At 45.1% G+C, this 15,179-nt stretch overlaps 2 protein-coding genes across 2 annotated transcripts; both read left to right on the top strand.

Moving 5' to 3' along the window:
* The first annotated feature begins 2,295 nt into the window (after positions 1–2,295).
* LOC132583000 (olfactory receptor 6C74-like) lies at positions 2,296–3,246 on the top strand. Its single transcript, XM_060254665.1, has one exon. It carries the CDS (start codon positions 2,296–2,298, stop codon positions 3,244–3,246), a length of 951 nt encoding a protein of 316 aa, XP_060110648.1.
* Positions 3,247–12,176: 8,930 nt separating this feature from the next.
* On the top strand, positions 12,177–13,115 carry LOC132582999 (olfactory receptor 6X1-like). Its single transcript, XM_060254664.1, has one exon. It carries the CDS (start codon positions 12,177–12,179, stop codon positions 13,113–13,115), a length of 939 nt encoding a protein of 312 aa, XP_060110647.1.
* The last annotated feature ends 2,064 nt before the right edge of the window (positions 13,116–15,179 follow it).

Here is a 15,179-nt window from a genome sequence, read left to right as displayed (position 1 = left end):
ATTTACAGTGCCATGCCAAACAGATTTACACCCATCTAAGTATATTGAAAGTTATTGGCTTTGAATGGTGTAACTCCATTTTGAAGGACATTTTTATTCTTCCCCAGAGCACATGATTCTCAAAAGGAGCCATTAGCCAAGATGATCTAATGATAAATACATCATCGTATATATTCTAACTAACCCCATGGCGCAGAGTGGTAAAGTTTCAGTCCTGCAGTCGGAGCCCTCTGCCCATGACCTAAAAAAAGGAAGCTGGGTTCAGGTAGACGGCTCAAGGTTGACTCAGCCTTCCATCCTTCAAGGTCAGTAAAATGAGTACCCAGCTTGCTGGGGGAAAGTGTAGATGACTGGGGACGGCAATGGCAAACCACCCCGTAAAAAGTCTGCCATGAAAACGTTCTGATTCGATGTCACCCCAGAGTCAGAAATGATTGGTGCTTGCACAGGGGACTACCTTTACCTTTTATATAGCTCTAATTGTGGAAAGGATTTCCAATTTTATTAAATGGGAAGGAGGAAATACCAGGAAAGTAAGTGTTGGAGCTGAGGGCTGGTTATCTCTGAAATGGGTCACTGCATTTTCTGTCTAACAAGGGCCAGCTGCTCCTTGAAATTTCAGTTTGAGCATACCAAATGCACTTCTGATTTTCTGGGAATTGTTTTCTTTTGTTTTAAATAGAGCATCCAGTAGCCTTTTTAAAAAAAAAAAAAAATCCACCCAACTTTGTGCAAGAGAAGCAGGACTTAGGGACTGAGATGACACACACTAAACAATTCACTTTAAATCCACTTTCATTGTACTAACCCAATTGGATTTTGCCTGTTCACACAGCAAAATTCAGGTGGAAAGTGCACTGCAAGTGGATTTAAAGTGCATTATTTAGTGTGCGTGATCACAGCCAGGGAGGAGCCAAGGCTCAGTGGCTGAGCAGATGATGAAAATGCAGAAAATTCCTGGTTCGATCCCCAGCATCTCCAGAGTCAGTTTGGTGTAGTGGCTACATGTGTGTGTGTGTGGGGGGGGGGGTTGATTCCCCACTCCTCCACTTGCAGCTGCTGGAAGGGCCTTGGGTCAGCCATAGCTTTTGCAGAGCTGTCCTTGAAAGGGAAACTTTTCTGAGAGCTCTCTCAGTCCCACCTACCTCACAGGGTGAGTTGGTTGTGGGAGAGGAAGATCAAGGAGAGTGTGAGCTGTTCTGATACTCTGAGATTCAGAGTGAAGGGCAGAGTATAAATCCAATATCTTCTTCTAAAAAGGATTGGGTAACAAATGACCTTGGTGGACTGTTGGACTCAGACAGGTTCATGTGACTTCAAATACTAAATAATCAATGTACAGACTTCAGGGGAATTAGAAGGGCGTAACCCTGTTTAGGACAATAACAAATATGCAACAGCCTTGAATTCAGCAGGAGCTCACAGGAGCACAGCTCCTGAACCTTTCTGACAGTTCCCCCTCCTCCTCCTCCCCACCTTGTCCATTCAATTCAAGGTGCAGCTGCATAACAATCCCTGGATGAGATCCACCGCCTATTTTTCTACAAAACGACCCCACAGCTGCAAACTAACATGCAATGTATTGTCTGTATCATAAAGTTACAGCATTTCGTGTAGCGTGTTGTAGTTACTGTTGAACTGTTTAAAAGCCTCGTGCTCTTTTTCACATCAAGCATTTATGGCACCTGCTATGTGCATATGAGGTTGTTTTTTTTTTTGAATTGACTTACAGAATTTGCAGTTGTAAGACCAGCAAAGAGGATTAGGTGAATTTCTGGAGGACAAGCCTATCAAAGGACATATGCCATGATACCCAACTGTAACCTCCATATACATATATATATTATAATATATGTATAATATGAAACCTCCATATACATATTATGTTTCTGATTCATGAGCACCGATGGTTAGGGGATTATAATGTAGACACTGGATGCCTTCCTGGCAGGGCCAGATCTGGGGGGGGGGGGGCAGAGGGGGTTGCTTGCCCCGGGCACCAACGGGGGGGCACCAGATTGGGTATGGAGTCCATTGTATTCTATGGGACCATAAGGTAGAATGGTACATAAGGGGGTGCCATTTTTTAATTTTGCCCCCTCCCCCTCAAACACATAAATCCAGTCCTGCTTCCTGGTATTATTCCCAGAAACATATCACTGAAATTCTGAATGTTAATCAAGATGGTTTATGGGTTCGGCCAGAGGTACTATTGTTATGGCTCTGAAGGACTGATGCTTTCCCATTCCACCCCCACCCCCCTCCACCCCACAGTTTATTGCTAATAAAGACACCATGAAGAACCAGACCAAGATCAAGGAGTTCGTACTACTCGGATTCACTGAGAGCCACAACCTAGAGATCTTTCTCTTCGCGCTTTTCTTCATCATGTACTTCATGACTGTAACAGGAAACCTGCTTATTATCATCATCACCCTGATGGATTTCCACCTCCGAACCCCCATGTACTTCTTCCTCAGACATTATGCTATTTTGGAAATCGGGTACACCAGCGCTGTCATTCCGACAACCTTGATCAACCTGGCATCCGGCAGGAAAACCATCTCTTACGCTGGTTGTGTGAGCCAATCCTTTCTGTACTTCTTTTTGGGCACCACTGATTTCTTCCTGCTGACGGTGATGTCCTTTGATCGCTACGTGGCCATCTGCCACCCTCTGCGGTACACCGCCATCATGAATGACCATTTCTGCACACTGCTGGTGGTGTTATCTTGGATAGGGGGCTTTACCCTGGTCTTTGGTCAAACCATGCACTTCCTTCAGTTTCCCTTTTGTGGCTCAAATGTCATTAACCATTTCTTCTGTGACACCAGCCCTCTACACAAACTCCTCTGCGGAGATACAAGGATCCTGGACCTCATCAGCTTCATTTCTGCTGTGTTTTCTCTGCTTGGGACTTTAGCGGTCACCGTTGTCTTTTACATGAAGATTATCTCCACCGTTCTCCGCATCCCAACGGCTGCCAGTAGACAGAAGGCCTTTTCCACCTGTGCTGCCCACATCACCGTAGTCTCTATCACCTACGGCAGCTGCATATCTATGTATGTCAAGCCACTGCAGGAGGATGGGCAAGATTTCAACAAAGCCGTGGCTGTTCTCAATAATGTGGTGTGTCCTCTTATGACCCCATTTGTTTACAGTCTGAGGAATAAGCAGGTCCAAAATGCTTTAAAGAATGCTTTTGACTGTAAAATAGTATTTAATAAAATGCAGAGTGTCTCATGAAGAAGGAAAGGAGAATCAAACCAAGAGCACAGGCTAAAATAGACCTATATAGTCAGTTTGATGTAGTGGTGGCGAGAGTCAGTTTGGTTGCTGCAGTTAAGTGTGCGGACTCTTATCTGGGAGAACTGGGTTTGATTCCCCACTCCTCCACATGCACCTGCTGATGTAACTTTGGGCCAGCTACAAATTCTCTCAAGGCTGTTCCGCTCAAGAGCAGTTCTGGGAGAGCTCTCTCAGCCCCACCTACCTCACAGGCAGTGTTCCCACTAAGTTGAGTTAGTGTGATCTAGCTCACAGATTTTTGGCCTCCGGCTCACACATTTTTGTCTTAGCTCAGGAAAAAAATAGCCCCAGAGCAAACTAATTGATGCAGTAGCTCACAATTTTAATGCCAGCAGCTCACAGCTTTAATATCAGTAGTTAACAAAGTACAATTCTTGCTCACAAGACTCCATGGCTTAAGGGGAACATTGCTCACAGGGTGTTTATTTTGGAGAGAGGAAGGGAAAGGAGATTTGTAAGCAGGGTATAAATCCAGTCTCCTTCTCCTCTTCTTCTTCTTCATTTAAATTAGTATGCAGTCCTGAAAGTCTGGCTAAGTATTATGGATATAGCTGGGAACATAAGAAGACAGTTATTGGCTTGGCCAAATAAAATTATAGGAGGTATTTCTGTACACAGAAACAATTATCTTGACCTTCCAGCTAAACATGCAAAGAAAGGGAATTTAGCCACCCGGAGAAGAATAGCATTGGAGAAGGAACAAGAAACAAAGTAGTAACACAATTATATGGCCTTGCATAGATTAAAAGGTGCCCAAACCATATTGATAGATATACTGTCTTGAGGCTCTTGTGAATAATAACTGAATATGGTAAGGGTATTCAGCCTCACGGAAATAAAGATACAGTTCAATGATGGAATGTACTGGCTAAGGGTCAAAAGATATTCATTTGCCCCCCCCCCCCAAGATCGCAATGAAGAGTCAGACACAAGGTTTTGGTATAACTAAGGCCCACTTTATTAATCATAATAAACACAATGGCAAGGGCACCCAAAAGCACGGCTTGGCCAGGGCTAGGGGTCTCAACAGACCGCTCCCCTGCCATTCACGCACGAGAGACCCAGCCCCCAGCCAGAGCTGTGAGACACAGCTTCCGCCAGGCCAACCCAGCAGGGAGGCCCGCCCCAGAGGGCCCAACCATCAGATGCACGTCTCAATGGAAGGGACCCTTTAGTCGAGCCTCCAGGACAGTCTGCATTTTCCCCAACCCGGGTCATCAAACCCCCAGGTTGCTTATGCCAGACCCCAAGACTCCCCAAAAGGGGGGGGGTTGCTTCATGGTCCTCCCCTAGCCACAAAGTACCCAAACCCAGTAAAACCTGCCAAACCAAAGTGACCAATTCCTAAACCGCACCTTCCGATAGCCAATTCCACAATCCACTGCTTTGCTATGTAGGGTAGGCGAAAAACACACCCCTGTAACAGCCAATCAGCTGGGGAACAAAAAATTCCTACCTGGCCTCTCAACAGAGACGACCAGCAATTGCTTACATAAAAAAACAGGGCGGGCGGGAGGGCCGATTGAAAACACGATTGCAAGGAGAAGCGGCCAAGCCCCGCCCCCTCAAATTCCTGCCCAAATGGACCGAAGATCCGCTCTTCCCTCTCCAGAGGAGCAAATCTTGCTAAAGCAGCCTAGCAGCTTTGCTGCAGGCTGCAAGCAATCCAAACTTGTAAACAGTATTTTTTTTTTAAAAAAAAATAGACTTTGTTAACATAACAAATAGCAAGAATGAGATTCCAATATATTTCAAGAAGACATTTCCAAGACAGATAAACTTCTATGCTGTCTGAAAGTTTAGGATAGTCAGTTAGCCAAGTGTCCTTATCAACTGGGAGAGTTAGCTATTGTTAGGAGATATTTTTAAAATCCTATAAATATGGGATGTTGACCACGAGCAACTTCTTCCCAGAAGGGGTTCTTTGCTTGTGACATCTTTGGGGTAAGAGACTTTTATGAATTCATGTAATTGCTCTCCTTCAATTATAACAATGTAGCTATGATGGATAGTATAATTTTCTGTTGATTTAGCCAATGTTAAGATTGCTGACTAGGTGTGTTTTAATAAAAGCTTAAAATGGAAGCAGAGATTCTCTAATAGTCTTCACTTGGCACTGTACCGGCAACAGATCGAAAACATCAATCAACACTGAAATTATCTGGTATAGGAAAGCAACCTAGATGCCTAGGGCTTCTTAAGTTGCACACCTATATCCAGGCATCATTTTGGGTAGGAGCTCACAGGAGCAGAGCTTACCTCTCCCCCCCCCAAAAAAAAATTGCTTCTGGGCTCCATTGTTCAGCCCCCCTGAGAGAATTTTGCTGAACTCTAAGATTTGGCAAACTTTCTAATATCCCCCCCCCCCCCCGCCGCCACCAAAAAATGGGAAAAAACCCAAAACATCCGAAGCAGACAGATGAAAATCTTTATCATGCTACTGTGGCCACATAGGAGAAAGTAATTTAAAAAGTATGATGGGAGTAAGGTTTTGTTATGACAATTCTAATTCAAGAAGCATTTGGAGGTAGATGCTGAGCTGTTACAATTTAGCATACCTACCAGTAACACCTATCAGTGATGGCATATGCAAATGAGTTATGCAAATGAGTTGTGCGGATGTGATCTGGCACCTCTTTTTCTGCAAAACGAACTCAGCCTGAACAGAGTCACGTTAACCACCGGAACAGCCTCCCAGTTCACTCTCGGCTAGAATTTCCCAGCTCTTCTCCTAGTCTTTTCTAGACCTGCAAACTCCTAGTATTTTCTTATTTTTATTTTTTGGGCAGGAGGCAGATATCGAGAACAGGACCCAGTGTAAAAGAAATAAAATCACAATGGGTCGTAGCCAGTGGGTTGGATCTGGAGCAGATTTTTTTTTTTTGCTTGCGCTAGACCTTTAGCTATCACATTGCAACAAGCACCACAAAAACAACAGAGATACTACATATATTTTTAAAATTGATGACGTGATATGCAGATAAATTCTCTCGCATGAAGCACATTGCTGTATAAGAGGATCGCTTTACATTCTGAGATATCTCAAAAGGTAAGTACAATAATAACAAAGGCAATTTTACCGTTTCTTCACACAGACATAGCAAACCCTCTGCAGACTTCTGAACATCGCCATGAGATGGACAGCATAACAGGACAACAGGAGGTCAATCCAGGTTTCCTGTTTCTTAAGCCTTCCCCAGGTCTTGAGAATGCAGAAATGATATTTGTGGTACTTTGGATAGTTTATATATAATTAGGGTTTGTAGAATCTTTCGGGCTCAAGTGCCGTGTTCTACTGGAGAAAGTTTTCCTTCCAGACGTTTTGTTCTCAGCTGCAGAGAACATCCTCAGTGGCACTGCAGCCGGAGCAGGCGCTCTGACCTTCTTGGCTGCTGTGCATTGAGTGCTCCGGCTGCAACACCACTGAGGATGTTCTCCGCAGCTGAGAACGAAACGTCTGGAAGGAAAACTTTCTCCAGTAGAACACGGCACTTGAGCCCGAAAGATTCTACAAACCCTAATGATGTTACCAGCCGTGAAAACCTGAAATCTTTGATAGTTTATATATAGTTCTGAAGGATGAGACTTGCAATATCTTCCATGTAGTTTTAAACTACACTGGTCAGAAGTATGAGACTTGCAATATATTCCATATAGTTTTAAACTACAATGATCAGAGGGCATCCCCATTTTAAGTTAGCAACATGGCTGCAGCTGACAGAAATCCTCACATACGGCCACGGAAGCTCCATGGCTTCAGTCCAATATGATATTCCTTGTATCTCAAACAGCAGATGATTCTGGTAACGCGGACAGCGGCTGTGATTCTTGTTTGCACTTTTTAAAAGTTTCCGAAGTGGCCACTCGGTGGCAGCAGAGATCGGCGCATGACGGCCCAGAGTCTTTGCCTTTTTAAAAATTGTCGTCGAAAGAAAAGAACCACTGCCCATCAAGTTAGCAACTTTAATCCCGCTGTTTCTTTCCTTTGCTCTCCAGATCCTGTGCATGGGACTGCCCTTTCAAAACCAACAGCCGCATCACAAAACACAAGTTTGGTAGCTCAGGCTAAAGGACAATCACCGTCGCACTTACATAGCAAAGTCGAGAAGTAGGTGGGAAGCATTTCTCTCTTTCAACACCGGGGTAGCTGACATGATCTCTCTCCCTTTCCACTTCTGGGGGGAAAGGATCACACAACAGAAGCATCCCAGGTTTTCCTATTCAGGCCCTTGGTAGCCCGGTTAGAGTGTTGGACAAGGTCAGGGGTGGCCAAACTGCAGCTCAGGAGACACATGCTGCACTTCCATACATATTGCGTGACTCTTGAAGCCCTCACTGCCCCATCGGCCAGTTTGGAGGAGGTATTTGTCTCTTTAAATCAGTTTGGTGTAGTGGTGAAGTGTGCGGACTCTTACCTGGGAGAACCGGGTTTGATTCCCCTCTCCTCCACTTGCACCTGCTGGAATGGCCCTTGGGTCAGCCATAGCTCTGGCAGAGGTTGTCCTTGAAAGGGCAGCTGCTGTGAGAGCCCTCTCAGCCCCACTCACCTCACAGGGTGTCTGTTGTGGGGGAGGAAGAGAAAGGAGATTGTGAGCCGCTCTGAGATTCTTCGGAGTGGAGGGCGGGATATAAAGCCAATATCTTCACCTACCTCACAGGTGTCTGTTGTGGGAGAGGAAGGTAAAGGAGATTGTGAGCCGCTCTGAGACTCTTCGGAGTGGAGGGCGGGATATAAAGCCAGTATCTTCATCTACCTCACAGGGTGTCTGTTGTGGGAGAGGAAGGTAAAGGAGATTGTGAGCCGCTCTGAGACTCTTCGGAGTGGAGGGCGGGATATAAAGCCAGTATCTTCATCTACCTCACAGGGTGTCTGTTGTGGGGAAGGAAGGGAAAGGAGATTGTGAGCCGCTCTGAGACTCTTCAGAGTGGAGGGCGGGATATAAAGCCAATATCTTCATCTACCTCACAGGGTGTCTGTTGTGGGAGAGGAAGGTAAAGGAGATTGTGAGCCGCTCTGAGACTCTTCGGAGTGGAGGGCGGGATATAAAGCCAGTATCTTCATCTACCTCACAGGGTGTCTGTTGTGGGGTAGGAAGGGAAAGGAGATTGTGAGCCGCTCTGAGACTCTTCGGAGTGGAGGGCGGGATATAAATCCAATATCTTCTTCTTCTTCTTTTCAAAGCCAAACCAGCTGGCAGCTTGGCGAGTGCATTTAAAATTAAATTTACTTTCTTTCCACCTCTCTCTCCCTCTTCCCATCTATTTGTATTCCTTCCTGCCTGCCTTGCAGCTCTCAAACATTTGATTTCTTTTCTATGTGGCTCTTACGTTCAACAGGTTTAGCCACACCTGGACAGAAATATTACATCATCAATTTAAAAAAAAATGTTTCTCTGTTTTTCTTGTGGTGCTTTTTGCAATGTTGCATTGTGATAGCTAAAGCTCTAGTGTATGCAAAAAAATTTGCTCCAGATCCAACCCACTGGATACAACCCACTGTAATTTTATTTCTTTTTCATTGGGAGATGTGAGTTTACTTTTATGTTTTACATTCTTTTACATTTTGGGAGATGTGAGTTTAAATCCCAACCCTACCACAAAGCTCTCTAAAAGAAGAAGAAGATTTATACCCCGCCCTTCTCTCTGAATCAGAGACTCAGAGCGGCTTACAATCTCCTATATCTTCTTCCGCTACATCAGACACCCTGTGAGGTAGATGGGGCTGAGAGGGCTCTCACAGCAGCTGCCCTTTCAAGGACAACCTTTGCCAGAGCTATGGCTGACCCAAGGCCATTCCAGCAGCTGCAAGTGAAGGAGTGGGGAATCAAACCCAGTTCTTCCAGATAAGAGTCTTTAACCACTACACCAAACTGGCTCACATGGAGCTTCCTTATAAAGTGTCAAAGAAGTGGTCTGTCAGTCAATACTGTCAACTAAGACTAGTTGCAGCAGCTCTCCAGGGTCCCAAATTGAAGTTTTTGGTATCACCTACTGCACGCTCTTTAACCAGGGGTCGTTTTTTAGAAGAAGAGATGGCGGAGCTCATTAGCATGACTCATTAGAATATGCCACACACACCCCAGCCAAAAGCAACCCCATGCAAGAAAGGAGAGCCCCAGACAAGTGAGGCCTGCTTGGGCTGGCTAGAAATCCAGTCAGCCCAAGCAGGCCTCGCTCGCCTGGTGCTCTTCTGGGCTGCCCCTCACCTCAGTCAAAAGGCCAGCAAGCCACCTGCTGCCCAAAATGACATAAGAAGTGAAGAAGCACCAACGAAGCAGTAGGTGATACCAAAAACTTCCATTTGAGACCCTGGAGAGCTGCTCTAAGTCTTTGTTGACAGCATTGACTGACAGATCACTGTTCTGATACTTTATAAGGAAGCTCCATGTGTGTTTTAGAGAGCTTTGTGACTGGGTTGGCACAGGCTTTTCCAGGGGTTAATGAGGGCTGCTGGGGGCGTGGCAAAGCCCCTGTTAGCTGGCTAGCTGCCTGTTCTCCTAATCCAGGGATTGTTATGCAGCTGCACCTCTTCTTCAATGGACAAGGGAGGTGGGGAGGAAGAGGGGGAACCCTCAGAAAGGTTTAGGAGCTGCGCTCCTGTGAGCTCCTGCTGAATCTGAGGCCTGTCTTTGATTGTGGCTTCCAGAGATGAACATGGTACCTGACTCTGTGAACTTAGGTAGGTCATGAGAGGAAGGGCAGAAAGGGTTGAATCAGTGGTTAGTTCTCGTGGACCTTCCCTTTACATGCTCAGGGAAATGCCAATTCTCTGCAGACCAGGGATCCTGGAGGGTTTTGTTTTTTTGCCATCTTCAGGTCATGGAGCAGGGGTCACTGTGGGTGTGGGAGGAGGTAGTTGTGAATTTCCTACATCGTGCAGGGGCTTGGACTAAGTAAATCTGAAGGTCTCTTCCAACTCTATGATTCTATGACCTTTTGCATGCAAGACTGGTGTTTTCTTTCAGAGCCATGGTCCTGCTCTGTCACATACTCTCAGTTTAACTCCCTTTAGAAGAATTATTTCTTGCCCAGAAATCAAAGCATCTGCTTTAACTGGCCCATCTGTCAGGAGTCGCATGAACATTGCAGGTATGAGCTGAATTTTTTTTTTCCTCCCCAGTAATTTCAGCACATAACCACAAGGGGGAGCTGCAACACTCTGAAAAAATGAAATCATTACTAGAGAGGCTTTATGCAGCACAGAGAAAGGTAAACTTCAGAGAATAATATCTCTCCCCGGGGGTGTTGCTACTCTTCATTTGATTTTATCAGTCCTTATTTGTAGGACCAAACAGTAGGAATCTCTACCCACTGCTAAAGACTGAGAGGGAGAGAAAGAGCCAAACACTGGTTAAGCAGAAGAAAGCTGGGTTGATTTGCAGGGTACTTTGAAAAAAAAAATGCATATGCTTTGATTTTGCAGTAATGTGCCACTTCAGAATTTGAGTTTGCTTCTATTTAAAAATTAGTTTAGCTTCCCAGTCCTGGGCTCAAACTGTTGGCCTATTTTGATTGCTCCATCCACCAGGTCTTGATTTCAACAGAAGCTCACAAGACTACAGCTCTTGAACCTTTCTGAGGGTCCCCCCTCCTCCTTCCCACCTACCTTGTCCACTGAATAGTAGGTGCAGCTGCATAACAATCCCTGGATGAGCTCTGCCACCTATTTTTTTCTACAAAACGACCCCTGGTTTCTGCTGTGAACTCATAAGGACATCTGTGAGCCATCTTGACTCTTTTCATATTGAATTGGTGTAGCAGGTGCCTAGTGTAATTTGGAGCTCCCAGTCACCTGCTCCTTTCATCTGCCTATCTTACATTGTCCTATCATTCAAAGTGCCATTGGTGGATGTTGTCTATCTGCCTTTGTCTTGGACGGTCTGCCTACCTATTCTGTCAGTCTCTTAACTTTTAAAAGCCTTTATGGATGCTGAAAAGGTGTGTTTTTTATTGTTTGTGAGATTCCACTGAGTCACTTCTGGCAAGACAATCCTATCAACCAATGACTTCCAAACTGTCTTTTCCTTAATAGCCTACAAACTGAAGACCAAAGTTTCCTTGACTGAATCAATCCATCTCATTTTGAGTCTTCCTTTTTCCCTCCAAGTTCTTCTAGCATGATTGTCTTCTGTATTGTGTTTTTGCTTTTCAGAACTGTATACTATTTTTTTCTTCCCCCTCCGACCATTGCAACTGACGAAGAAATAAGAAAAGATAACACCAAGAAACACATATTCTCTCTGGCTTGCTAAGTATTAATCTTTTGATTTTGTGTTTTTCATTAGCTTTCTCTTTTCTCCATAGATCACTTACACCTTTTCAGTTCTCCACAATTATTTCATTTCTTTTCCAGTAACTAACCAGCTAGTTCTGTTTTTCTTGCCACATAGGTACCCGTACAACCTCTCCTTCCTCACGTTGTTAGTCTAGATCTGTCTACAGCAATACTGTTGTTGTTTTTCTAGGAGTAAACTTTTATTTCTTTTCTCCATTCTCACACCACCATCCCTTCTCTCTTTCTCATCCATCTATCAAATAGTCCACTCTTTCAGCTTGGTTCCTCCAGATTATTGTGTTACATATACAAAGCTTTCTTTAATGTTTGCATGTGAGAATCCACATTTGTTGGATTGTACCAATATACAGCACATATCTAAAGTCAAATCTAGCCCAGCTGGTTACCCCCAGGGGAGGATTTTCCTTATCTGCTTTAGCTCATCTATAGAAGAAACAGTATTTAGGGAGTGAAAAAATAGCCAACAATACTTTGTTGCCTACTATTAATAATGAATGTACATAGAACTTCTGAATGTATTTGAGAAAAGACATCTTCCCATTATTTGTCTCATGGACATGAGAACCAAGTTATGGTTTCGGCCAACTGTTCAAGGGTGGAAGAGTTTATCCTTCTTGGATTCCCACACATGGGGGGAATGAATATCGTTTTGTTTGTGGTCATCCTTGTGTTCTACACTTTGGCAATGGCAGGAAATGGTCTCATCATTGTGATTGTGAGAGTTGACCGTCAGCTGCAAAAGCCAATGTACTTCTTCCTTAGCAACCTCTCTTGCTTAGGGTTGGGGCACACCACTGCTACTGTCCCCAAGATGTTAGTCAACCTTCTTTCAGAAAAGTCCACCATCTGCTTCTACTGCTGCATGGTGCAGATGTTCCATTTCTTCTTTTTCGGCGTGACCGAATTTTTCATCCTGACTGTCATATCCTTCGATAGATACTTAGCCATCTGCCAGCCCCTGCGGTATAGCACCATAATGACTTCCAGTCTCTGCCTTCAGCTTGCAGTAGCCTCCTGGGCTGGGGGATTTTTCTCTATCATTTCCCAAGTGATAATGGTGGCAACACTTCCCTTTTGCGACTCTGACACCATCAACCATTTCTACTGCGACGTAGGACCGCTGTTGAAAATCGCGGGGAGAGAAACGCGGTTGATTGAGGCCTTGAATTTCCTGGTGGCTGTGGCTGTGATACTGACCTCTCTACTCCTGACAGTGATCTCTTATATCTTTATCATCTCCACCATTCTCCGCATCCCTTCCACCAGCGGTCAGAAGAAGGCCTTCTCCACCTGTACCTCTCACCTGACTGTGGTCAGCATATACTATGGAGCTGTCCTTTTCATTTATTTGAGACCTAGCGTTGCACGCTCTTCTTTCAGCCTCAACAAAGCCGTCTCTTTGCTAAACACTGTTGTGATCCCAACGCTAAACCCTTTCATATACACCATCAGGAACACGGAAGTTAAAGAGGCATTACGGAGAGCCTTCGGAAGAAAAGCGCTGACTTAAGGGAACAGCCTGCGTCAGAGGGCACTGAAAAGGCCCATTGTGTCGATCTAGTGAAGTGACTGAGATGTCAAGTGATATGGTCCATTTTCACCAGATCTTGAAAGCTAAGCAGTGCCAGCACTTGGATGACAGACTGCTAAGGAAGACTCTGTAGAGAAGGGCAACGGGAAAGCCACTCCTGCTCAATCTCTCGATTGGAAAGGCCCTTTGCTGGGGTCTCCATTAGTTGGTTGTGATCGGACAGAACTTGTGTGCGTGCGTTGACAAGAACCCGAACCTATAAAGCATCCAGCGTTTTCCCAAGCTGAAATACACAGCTTCTTGAAGCTGTCCGTTGTATAATTTTGGAGAAGTGAACACAGCCCCGCGGCACAGTGTGGTAAGCTGCTGCATTGCAGTCCAAACTGTGCTCATGCCTTGAGTTTGATCCCGGCGGAAACTGGGTTCGGGTAGCTGGCTCCAGGTTGACTCAGCCTTCCATCCTTCCGAAGTCGGTGAAATGAGTACCCAGCTTGCTGGGGGGAGGGGAGAGCATAGACAACTGGAGAAGGCAACGGCAAACCACTCCATAAAAAGTCTGCTGTGAAAATGTCATGAAGCAACATCACATCAGAGTCAGAAACGACTGGTGCTCGCACAGGGGACTAGCTTTACTGAGAAGGGTTTTCTTTGCTCTGTGCTCTAGTATTTCGTTTTAGTTCTCTCTAGTTCAGGGGTCTTGTCCTGGGAAGTTTTGTAGAGACTGGAATTCTTGTACTGCTGGATATTTAAGTGATCAATAAACTCTTAATACTGCAAAACTTCAAAGGTGACTTTTCCCCCTTGAGATTTGAAGAACCGGGATATTTTCTTTTAAATGTGGAAATAAGGGCGTCATCAATAATAATAAATCTCTGGCTAGGTGACAGCGACAGTGTCAGAAATGATCTCACTCCATCCATTTTGGCTAATTGATAACATTTTCCTCAGCTGCAAAAAAAAAAAAAATGAACCAACATTGACCGTTTGAAACCAAATTCATTTGGCTTCAAATACAGTCAAGGGAGCAGGTGTGAAAATGGACAGTCAAACCGCACTGGGGAGTTGTAGGGGTTTTGCTCCTGGGCATCATACCATAGAACCCCCCCAAGTGGTTTGTGTGGAGGTAAGATGGAGACAATGGAATCGCCTTCAGTGGCACTTTAGAAGCAAAGAGGAGGGTGTGTTGAATAGTCTATGAAGGAAGGTTGAAACGCTTGGGACTCTTTAGCTTGGAGAAACGTCGACTGCGGGGTGACATGATAGAGGTTTACAAGATAATGCATGGTATGGAGAAAGTAGAGAAAGAAGCACTTTTCTCCCTTTCTCACAATACAAGAACTCGTGGGCATTTGATGAAATTGCTGAGCAGAAAGGTTAAAACGTATAAAAGGAAGTACTTCTTCACCCAAAGGGTGATTAACATGTGGAATTCACTGCCACAGGAGGTGGTGGCGGCCACAAGCACAGCCACCTTCAAGAGGGGTTTAGATAAAAATATGGAGCAGAGGTCCATCAGTGGCTATTAGCCACAGTGTGTGTGTATATATAATTTTTTTTGCCACTGTGTGACACAGAGTGTTGGACTGGATGGGCCGTTGGCCTGATCTAACATGGCTTCTCTTATGTTCTTATGTTCAGGCTCTCAGGGGTCAGGAGCAGGAAGGGGAAATCACAGTTTGTAGTAGCCTAGTTGGGGATGTGGAATAGTATTGTATAGCTCAGGGGTGGCCAGCGGTAGCTCTCCAGATGTTTTTTGCCTACAACTCCCATCAGCCCCAGCCATGGCCACCCCTGGTATAGCTCAATCTCATCAGATTTTGGAAACTGAGTCAATAGCTGGAGGGGGAGGCCACCAAGGAGGACTCTGCAGAGGGAGGCAATGCCAAGCAACCACTTGCTGATGTCCAGGGGCAAGGGAGAAGGCATTCCTGGCCAGGAGTAAGGGCAAGCTGCCGTCTTCTCCAGCCGGCACAGTGGAAGTATAGGTAGGTTCCTCAGGGCTTAACAGTGTGGTTAAGGGCGCAATGAGTACAGATTGTGGCT

Source organism: Heteronotia binoei, chromosome 15 (genome assembly GCF_032191835.1).
Source record: "Heteronotia binoei isolate CCM8104 ecotype False Entrance Well chromosome 15, APGP_CSIRO_Hbin_v1, whole genome shotgun sequence".
Lineage (NCBI taxonomy): Eukaryota > Metazoa > Chordata > Lepidosauria > Squamata > Gekkonidae > Heteronotia > Heteronotia binoei.
The sequence above is the reverse complement of the archived record's forward strand: the minus strand, read 5'-3'. Positions and strand labels throughout refer to the sequence as shown.